Source organism: Oncorhynchus tshawytscha, linkage group LG10, assembly GCF_018296145.1.
Source record: "Oncorhynchus tshawytscha isolate Ot180627B linkage group LG10, Otsh_v2.0, whole genome shotgun sequence".
NCBI classification, from domain to species: Eukaryota; Metazoa; Chordata; class Actinopteri; order Salmoniformes; family Salmonidae; genus Oncorhynchus; species Oncorhynchus tshawytscha.
Window position 1 is genome coordinate 18,532,260 of NC_056438.1, and position 10,085 is coordinate 18,542,344.

The 10,085-nt window shown below is 45.4% G+C and overlaps 1 protein-coding gene across 1 annotated transcript in view; it reads left to right on the forward strand.

Moving 5' to 3' along the window:
• Positions 1-1,960: 1,960 nt before the first annotated feature.
• Positions 1,961-10,085, forward strand: part of slc7a8a (solute carrier family 7 member 8a) — a gene marked incomplete in the record, with an annotated part of 34,196 nt that continues 26,071 nt past the window's right edge. The window contains 3 exon segments of the mRNA XM_042328269.1: positions 1,961-3,047; positions 8,455-8,659; positions 9,990-10,085. Coding sequence (XP_042184203.1) covers positions 2,912-3,047; positions 8,455-8,659; positions 9,990-10,085 — 437 coding nt within the window.

The following is a 10,085-nucleotide window of genomic DNA, read 5'->3' on the forward strand; positions in this document are numbered from 1 at the left end:
AGTGACACAGAAACACGCACAATGACAATGGACTGTCATTGAGGCCATTAACGCAGTGGCGAAAAGAGAAGAGGATCTCTCTTTACTTAGACCTCACATGCTGACACACACACACACACACACTGACACACACACACACACACACACACATACATACTGGCACGCACACTGGGCATGACTAGGGAAGCAGGTTACTGGGCCACTCAGAAACAATGAACAGCTCTGTGTCAGAGAGTTTCCTAACCACAGATCCAGGGTCAGATATTTGTAGATCGGCCTAATGGTGATGGTTAGGAATAGGAGTTGGGTAATCTGGTCGAAGCAAGCCTATCTCAGCAATAACCCCTCCAGAACCAACCAGCTGGACAATAAAGTCTGGTGCTATGGCTAGACTTTGACCGGTCACAAGGTTCATTTCCTCTGTTACAGCATCTCACCACTATCAAACATCAATCATGTCCATTATAGCAGAGGTGAGGCTCTCGATGTACACAGTCTCAAGGCCTTAGACACCTGCTATGATTCGGCTATACATCTTGAAAGACAGCTGGCCAGTAAATAAACACCTGATTTACACACACACACACACACACACACACACACACACTCAGTCAAACTCTTAGCAGATAATCAAGGATAGCAGCAAGAGAGTAGCATATCAGCCAAACCCAAGAGACCTGCTAGAGACACATTTGCATACACAGTGTGCATGGTGTGTGGTGTGTGTGGTGTGTGTGCATTGTGTATGTGGCGTGTATGGTCTGTGTGCAATGCCAACAAGATTGTCATAGGGGAAGTCAGAGAAATGCACTCTCTCCACCCTACGTTACATACAGTGCATTGGGAAATTATTCAGACCCCTGGACTTTTTCCACATTTTGTTACGTTACAGACTTATTCTAAAATTTATTAAATAAAAAAACATCCTCAGCAATCTACACACAATACCCCATAATGTCAAAGCGAAAACAGATTTATAGTCATTTTTGCACATTTATTAAAAATAAAAATACAGGAATACCTTATTTACATAAGTAATCAGACCCTTTTCTATGAGACTCACCTTCCAACAGGACAACGACCCCAAGCACACAATCAAGACAACGCAGGAGTGGCTTCGGGACAAGTCTCTGAATGTCCTTGAGAGGCCCAGCCAGAGCCCAAACTTGAACCCAATCAAACATCTCTGGAGGGACCTGAAAAACAGCTGTGCAGCAATGCTCCCCATCCAACCTGACAGAGCTTCAGAGGATCTGCAGAGAAGAATTAGAGAAACTTCCCAAATAAAGGTGTGCCAAGCTTGTAGCATCATACCCAATAAGAATAGATGCTGTAATCTCTGCCAAAAGTGCTTCAACAAAGTACTGAGTAAAGGGTCTGAATAATGATGTAAATGTGATATTTTCTGTTTTTTAATTTTTTATAAATAAGCAAAATTAAATAAATAAAATAGTTTTTGCTTCTTTGTTTTCAGTGTAGATTGATGTGGGGGGAGAAACAATTTAATCAATTTTAGAAAAAAGCTGTAGCATAACAAAATGTGGAAAAAGTCAAGGAGTCTGAATACTTTCCGAAGGCACTGTATGTATGTAGGCTAATGGTATAGCTACTACACCACCAGCAAACACTAGAGGTGCAAGTGAACGTGCTACATTTAGGGTCAGGTGTGAGTGAGAGAGAGAAAGAGAGAAAGAAGGGGGAGAGAGAGAGAAAGGTGGAGAGAGAGAAAGGAGGAGAGAGAGTTTGTGCAGTATTCCACTATGTTTGCGTGGTGTTTTCTTTGGGTCGTACTGTTTGGAGCAGAGGGGGGTTGAGGGAAAGCTGATTACTTGAATATGGGGAGGAGGGGAAGTGTATACAGGCTGAACTGAAGCCTGGTGGTGAGAAGAGGAGGGGCTAGTGTGGAAAGGGGCGGTCCTACTGTACTCATAATATGAAGGGGACATGTATATTTACCCAATATCTTGCTCATTGTTTAGTCAAACCAAGCTGCAAGGATACCGCTGAAGACCTGAAGACCAGAAAGGACATTTTTATTGAGGTTCAGTTTTTGGGTGGGAGACACAGTTGTGTGTTTTTCAACCAGTTTTAATGGTGCGTAAAGGGATGCTCTAAGTCGGGTCTCTGGAGCTCTCACCTGTAGTCAAGGAAGCTGTGAAAGACGTTTTAGTTTTGTTTCAAAACGAATATTTTGTGACAGAAGGGTTCTTTCGCAGTATGTCACTGGAATACGCCATTCTTGTTCACTAAATGGACTATTGAATACCTGTTACTTATTTGGTTATATATTTTCAACAATACGTTGTTTTTTTTGTCATATGTCTAGCAATTAAAATATATTAACTGTGAAATATCACAACTTTGTTACTCAAATTAGACAGTCGCGTTAATAACGGTCAATACGAGATAAAAAAGCTGTTATCTCATGTTTTTGTTGTCGTTGCCCGCAGTGCAAACGAGGCATTTTTCGTATTTTATCAACTGATTAGGTAGGCGAACTTGTTGCAATTTCCTTTCCACAGGTAGTGCGCCAGTGCAACATTCTAACAGCAAATACATTGGTATTCTGGACAACATGAGAATACAGGTTTAAAAACAAGTTTACATGACGTGTAACTGCACTGATTTATTGTTATATAAATGAACTATTTGCGGCAGTGCGTTGCCCATAACATCTGAAGGCTCGATTCGAGGTGTTGAATAGGCTACACCAGAATACTGCAACAAGTAAACAATTACTTGTATCTACTCATCTTCGACACTTTTGGGCGAAGTGCTGTGAAGTGTGCTGTGTGGTCTTACCGCGCACGTCCACTCTTTAGCTATCAATTTAGAGCGACCACAGGCACAGGCACAGGCACAGCTGCAGCAGCAAGTGTCACAGCGAGGACTGAACAACTCTATCACCAAAATGACGAACGGACCAAGGCAACGGGGCAGCGCAGCGGCGTCTGGCGGGGATGCTGTCTCCGAGTCCGGGAAGGAGTCAGGAGGGGTGGCTCTGAAGAAAGAGATCGGCCTTGTGAGCGCCTGCGGAATTATTGTTGGTAAGTGTCAAAAATCAAACATTGGATAGGATAATGTCTCTAATAAGGTTCATGCGTACTTGCAAAGGCTGGTTTGCGAATAAGTTATTAATAGGCATAGTTAATTTCGAATAATAGCCTACTGTGACCCACCTGAGCTTTAGGTACACTGACTCAGAGAATGTGTGTGTGTGTGTGTGTGTGTGTGTGTGTGTGTGTGTGTGTATGCGTGCGTTCGTGCATAACTAGTTGGAAAACCAGTGCTATGAGAGTGAATTGGACTGACCACTGCTCAGAGTAGCTTAAAGTGCTTTTAAGTGTGGCATAAACATTATGAATAAGATTTGGTTTGGGTAGCATAAGGTCGCTCTCCCACTTACTCAAAATGGGACCTTATTAGTGGATCATTTTAAACATCTTCTAATGTCGGCTAATTATCGTTGATGGCTATTGCATCACTTCAGCAGTTACCAGTCATTCAATTCAATTCGTTCTCTATCTCGCTGTGAGTTCATTAGTCAGTTAATCAGCAACACTTTGATCATCTCTCTAATCTTCAGCCCAAACTGAAACTGTCAGGACATTATCTCCATCATTGCTGTAAATTAAGATGTCTGAGCTCTGAGCTGTAATTTCAAGAAAAAGCAACACTTTTTCACATTTACAATTTCTTTGTAGTTCCAAGTAATTACACCATCATTACCATTAGAAAGTGAAAACCCATGTAACCACCGAACTAGGCTTATATCACTTGTAAATCTGTTTACCAATACTTATGATCACAGCCATCTGATGTGGTTTATGCTTAGTGAAAGTGATCATCCCAATATTCAAACACATCAGGGCCAAACTTTTTTTTTTACAAGGAGCTTGTGTATGCACCAGTTGAGAAAGGTAGGCGCGCACAAAGGAATTTAGGAGCACAATGCAAATCCTTTGAGGCGTGTAGATCGATACACAGACAGAGGATTTGTTGTTGTGAGGTCCAGGTGAATCAGTGGGGTGGTCTCTGGTCTTTCAATCTTGAGGGAGATGACTCACTCACTGACAGGTTTCCATGGTAACTGAACCGACTGGATCTGTCCCAGGGTCCTTTCTGTTTAGAGACAGAGTTGGGGGTAGAGAGAGAAAGAGCGAGAGAGAGGGGGAGAGAGAGAGAGAGAGAGAGAGGGGGAGAGAGAGAGAGAGAGAGAGAGAGAGAGAGAGAGAGAGAGAGAGAGAAAGAGAGAGAGAGAGAAAAAGAGAGAGAGAGAAAAAAAAGAGAGAGAGAGAGCGAAAGGTGGAGGGAGGTTACAGCTAACAGAAAATAAAGCAGATATTGAAGGGAAGGCCCATGGTAGACCTCTCCTTTGAGCTCTATTGAATGAGCCTATATGAAGAGAGCCCCTATGTCCTGACTTCTGCCCCAGAGACTGTCCACCATTCAAATATCATTCATTCATCTCCAACATAAATACTAGACATCGCCATCATTAAAACAGAACGGTTCAAAAACTAAAATGGCACCCTATTCTTAATTAAAGTGCATTACTTTTGACCAGAGCTCTATGGGCCATGGCCCAAAGTGGTGCACTATATAGGGGATATGGTGCCACTTGGGTCACAGCCCTTGTTGTTTTTAAATGCAAAAGAGTGAAGAGACTAGAGGTGTGAATTGCTCCCACCCAGTCCATAGGTTCTTCATCTTCCAAATATCATTAACAGTTTAACCCACATCATTTAACCCCAATCATGAAAGTTTAAAAGAGCAAGCCAAGGATTACCATAGTAGCCTACATGTCATGATGACACTCTAGTCTACAGTAAGGTCACTCTTTCACAAACACATCTGGGCCATATTCATTAATGCACACCGAAGCAAAATGGTTTGCAACAGAAGACGAAAACAAACGTTTCTTAGGGCATAAGTTTAGGTACTGTCCCTCCCTGTTTGAATGTTTTCTTCCGTTCTATGCCAAATGAACACAACCCTGATCTCTCCTCTTTTCTCACGTGAGAGGCCTTATCGTCAGATGACTGAACTCAAACTGCCATGTTCCAACTCTTCCCTCAGCCTTTGTTCTCTGTTCCCTTGAAGGGGACTGAGGGGGGCCGGGGGGTTATGAGCTAAAGGTACAGTCAGTCAGATCTATTGTGAGTCCACCTTCACCCCCTTCTGGGTGAGGGGGGGCTGAGGGGGGTGAGGAGGGGAAGGTGGCCTAATCAGAGTCAGCAGGTAGGAGTGTCAGTCAGGTGGGTGGATGATGGGGATTGCAGCAGCTCACCACATTCTTCACCTCCCCCTCCTCCTTTCATTCCTTCTAACATTATTTAATTCTTCATTCTTCACCTCTTTTACTCTGGGCCCATTAAACTCAAAGCTGGGCACTGCTGTAATGATAAGTGCTAGTTGGCAGCGCTCTCTGAGGTGTGTGTGTCTTAGCGTCAGTGTGTGTGTGTGTGTGTGTGTGTGTGTGTGTGTGTGTGTGTGTGTGTGTGTGTGTGTGTGTGTGTGTGTGTGTGTGTGTGTGTGTGTGTGTGTGTGTGTGTGTGTGTGTGTGTGTCCTCTGAGAGCTTCTGGACAGTGTCCAAGCAGCAGGTTGCCTCAGCTGGGCAGTTTGTAGAGGGCTTTAGGGACAGGGAGGAAGTGAAAATGCGCTAATCTCCCTGGTCTTTGTAATACCACAGAACCTGCTCACAGCTGTAGCGCTACTCTCTGGGTTGTAGTCCCCATGGTACAGATCTAGGATCAGCTTCCTAACCTTAACCATTAGTGTAGGTCTCGGAGAGCCTTTTGCACATTACATCTGTGCTCAGCGTTCACCTGTCTGTGTTGTTCTGGGATGCTTGTCAGTTCATCACAGCTTGGAGCTTGGGAGCTCTGGTCAAGGGCCCTGCCTCTGGTAAGGGGGCAGTAGACTGGGACACACTACACAGCACATTGTCCATGAAAAGGGATCATAAGGCTGAAGTAAGCAATGTATGCGTCTCAAATGGCACCCTATTCCCTATAAAGTAGGGCACTGTGTTGGGGAATAGGGTGCCAATTGGGACGTAGGCTTTGTCTGAGTAAGTAAGCCTAGCACATGACATGAACAGCTTTGTCTGAGCTGTAGGCCTACCAGCATTGTTTGAGGCCAGTGATGTTTTAGTGTACATTCTCCTGCAGATTACACATGCTGGGTTTGGTTCTTACTTGTTCTAGTGCTTACAGAGACCTTTAGGTTTCATTCCCAATTCTCCACCATTCTCTCAAAGTGTGTGGATGCAAACTCCCCTTCATGGCATGAACAATGGTGGAAACTACCTCCAGCCAATGACTACACCAATCCTACCAGTCCCCTCTCATTGTCCCACCAGTCACCCTATAACCTAACCCAGTCCCCTCTCATTGTCTCACCAGTCACCCTATAACCTAACCCAGTCCCCTCTCATTGTCTCACCAGTCACCCTATAACCTAACAGTCCCCTCTCATTGTCTCACCAGTCACCCTATAACCTAACCCAGTCCCCTCTCATTGTCTCACCAGTCACCCTATAACCTAACCCAGTCCCCTCTCATTGTCTCACCAGTCACCCTATAACCTAACAGTCCCCTCTCATTGTCTCACCAGTCACCCTATAACCTAACCCAGTCCCCTCTCATTGTCTCACCAGTCACCCTATAACCTAACCCAGTCCCCTCTCATTGTCCCACCAGTCACCCTATAACCTAACCCAGTCCCCTCTCATTGTCTCACCAGTCACCCTATAACCTAACCCAGTCCCCTCTCATTGTCCCACCAGTCACCCTATAACCTAACCCAGTCCCCTCTCATTGTCTCACCATCCAAGGGTCACAGAGTTGTTGAACTGAAGCCTTGTAAAGTTGGTGCACTGACTGCACAGTACCAAAGATGTAGTCAACTAACTGGAAGCAGTCGCCTTCTTTAGTCAAGGTTGAGATGAATCCTCCTTTACCCTTCAGCCACTAAGTCAACTACAGAAGTGCACCAGCGAGTACAGTTCAGGATGCATATGGAATTTAAATGCTTGTGTTTTCAGACTGTTCACCCATTGGGGCAACACAGGTCAGGGGTTTAGGTGTGTGTGTGTGTGTGTGTGTGTGTGTGTGTGTGTGTGTGTGTGTGTGTGTGTGTGTGTGTGTGTGTGTGTGTGTGTAGGTTATTGCCTCCAGACACTGTCTTACCTGTAGAGGAATGTTGAAGTAAAAGAGAACACACACACCAAACCCTATTCAAAAAGTCTATATCAATACCTTTGGCTTTTGTACTGTGTATTCTCCTCAGTCAACTCTGACTCTGCAAGTTCTAATATACGATCTTTAGCCCTGGCGTGCTATTCGCTGTCAAGGTTTATGAGCCAATCAGTCAGCTGAATCTGATTCTCAACCCCCGACCTCTGACCCCTACTGCTTCTTTAGATCTCTGATGGGGTGTGAGTAGTTAACCTGTCATCTAAACCAAGTCTAACCTAACACACACACACACACAGTCTCTTTCATGTTTCCCAGCTCTATAAACTGACTGCCAGTCTGATGCTTATATAGGCTGTCAGGGCATTGTTCCGATGTAGTGTAGGGGCCTCCTTAGTACACACCCACACACACACACACACACACACACACACACACACACACTCACACACCCCTTTCTCTCTGTCTCTCTGTCTCTCTCTCTCTCTCTCTCTCTCTCTCTCTCTCTCTCTCTCTCTCTCTCTCTCTGTGTCTTCTCATCCTCAGTGCTAACTCAGCACATTGTGTTTCCACTCTGTCTGCTGGCTGGCTGGCTGCTCACTGCTGTTAAAATTAAATTCTCCCCTCTCTCTTTGTGTGTCTTTCTGTCTCTCTCTCTCTCTCTCTCTCTCTTTCTTCTACTTTATCTGTCTCCTTCGTCCTCACATTTTCCCCCTGTCATCCATTGTACACTACACCACTCTTTAAATCCCAACATTCTGTTTGTCCCCCTCCGTTATTATCCTCCTTCTCTTCTCTAGGAAATCTGCTAAAAGGCTGAGCAATCAGATGTGTTAATGGAACATCTGGGTCAGAACTTCCTCCTCCCCTGGGTATGGTAACACGGTGTTGTCTCTCAGAGGTATAGAGCTCATGATTGGAAGAGGGATTCTGAACTGTGATTTTGTTACACACATTGTTTAGAATCCCACATTAAACTGCCTCCATTGCTTCCACTCTGTTCCCCCCAATTGATCTCCTGATTGCAAACCTGTGACGAATGCTGGTGTCACGTCGATAACGTTCCCTTCTCCCATCATTATTAGATGGTGGAACGGATGTTCTCTCACCCTAATGTCTCCATCCCCCTTCAGCTCTTCCTGCCTATGAATAACACTTGTGTCACGCTAGTAACCCCCCTCCCTTCTCCTTGGTACCTCAAATAACTGTTGGTGTCACTTCAATAACCATCCCCTCTTCTTCTCTCTATCCTAGGTAACATCATTGGGTCGGGGATATTCGTCAGCCCTAAGGGTGTGATGGAGAACGCCAGTTCAGTGGGTCTGGCGCTGATTGTGTGGATCGTCACTGGCATCATCACGGCCATCGGGGCGCTGTGCTACGCCGAGCTGGGTGTCACCATCCCCAAGTCAGGGGGAGACTACGCATACGTCAAGGACATCTTCGGAGGACTGGCAGGGTGAGTGGCTGGATCTATGGTGCTTGGTGACCTTTGACCCACGACTGTATTCACTGATCTAACTCTCTCACTCATTCTTATCCTCTCTGGTATCCTCTGCCCAGGACATATCACCAGTCCTTTGTCCACATTGATTCATGTGTTTTGTAGTGTTCGCCCAGACGGTTAACACACACAGATCTTGTGTTGTAACAGTCTGGATCCATTTTGTATCAGAGTATTTTCAGAGAGGAATCCACCCAGACCAAAACACCTCAGACTATTGTTAGTGTCCCGTCAGTAGATCAATGAGAGGTTTACAATGAAACTAACTTTTACCCAGAACTAACTGATATTCTCCGTTTGAAGGCTTTGTTTAGTATGTTAGAATGGGTCTCGTACGGTTTCCTGCAGATGCCTCAGATGTTTAGGTTTGAAGTTCTTCGGGGCACATACTGTTTCCTTCTCTCTGTGATACCAAGTTATGATCAAGGAGTGTTTGTTTTGATGGTGTACTGTGTAAGAGTAGGAGGGTACAGCAGAAACAAGGTTGTTGATAACGACACCCCTGCGTTGCCGGGTGGTGGGGGTGGACTCTTCCGCAGAGTCTCTCCATAGGTGTTTGTGGATGTGCCCACACAATTAGTGTGGGGGTGTCAGGCCAGGCATTCCAGTACTAGCCATGGTGGTGCTGACACTCAGTCCTGATGATGTACTATCACACATGGTTAGCAAATCAATTCCTTAACTGAGGGCTCAGCTTTGGAGCTTTTCTTTAATCTTACACACATATTGCCTTGTGAACATTTTGTTAACACACACATAGACACACTCTGGCTCAACACCGGCTCACACACACACACATGCACACACACACACTGTTTTTGTGAGTAACAGCTTGGCTAACATGGGGAACGCAGTGAAGCATAATGACCGCTCCAGAAGCTGGTGGAGAATTTTGGGAAAAAACATTTTCTGATGTGGTCTCCTCCTCTAGTCAGATAGATATCGCTGCCCCCTCCTTAACACACACATCCACTCTCTGAGTGAGTGAGTGAGTGAGTGAGTGACCTCTATCCCTCTAAGAGTAGCTCTGCCCCTTCATGATTTATACAATACATTGTTATCCAGTCCTACTATGTTTTAAACACACTATCTGTGTGTGTGTGTCAGTGTCTACATGCTGTTCATAACCCTAATTTACCCCTTCCTCTCCTCTCCCCCCTCCATCTCTCTTCCTCCCTTCCTCTCCTCTCCCTCCCTCCATCTCTCTTCCTCCCTTCCTTCCTCTCCTCTCCCTCCCTCCATCTCTCTTCCTCCCTCCCTTCCTCCCTCCCTCCTCCTCCTCTAGGTTCCTGCGTCTGTGGATCGCAGTGCTGGTGATCTACCCCACCAACCAGGCGGTGATCGCCCTCACCTTCTCCAACTATGTCCTACAGCCCCTCTT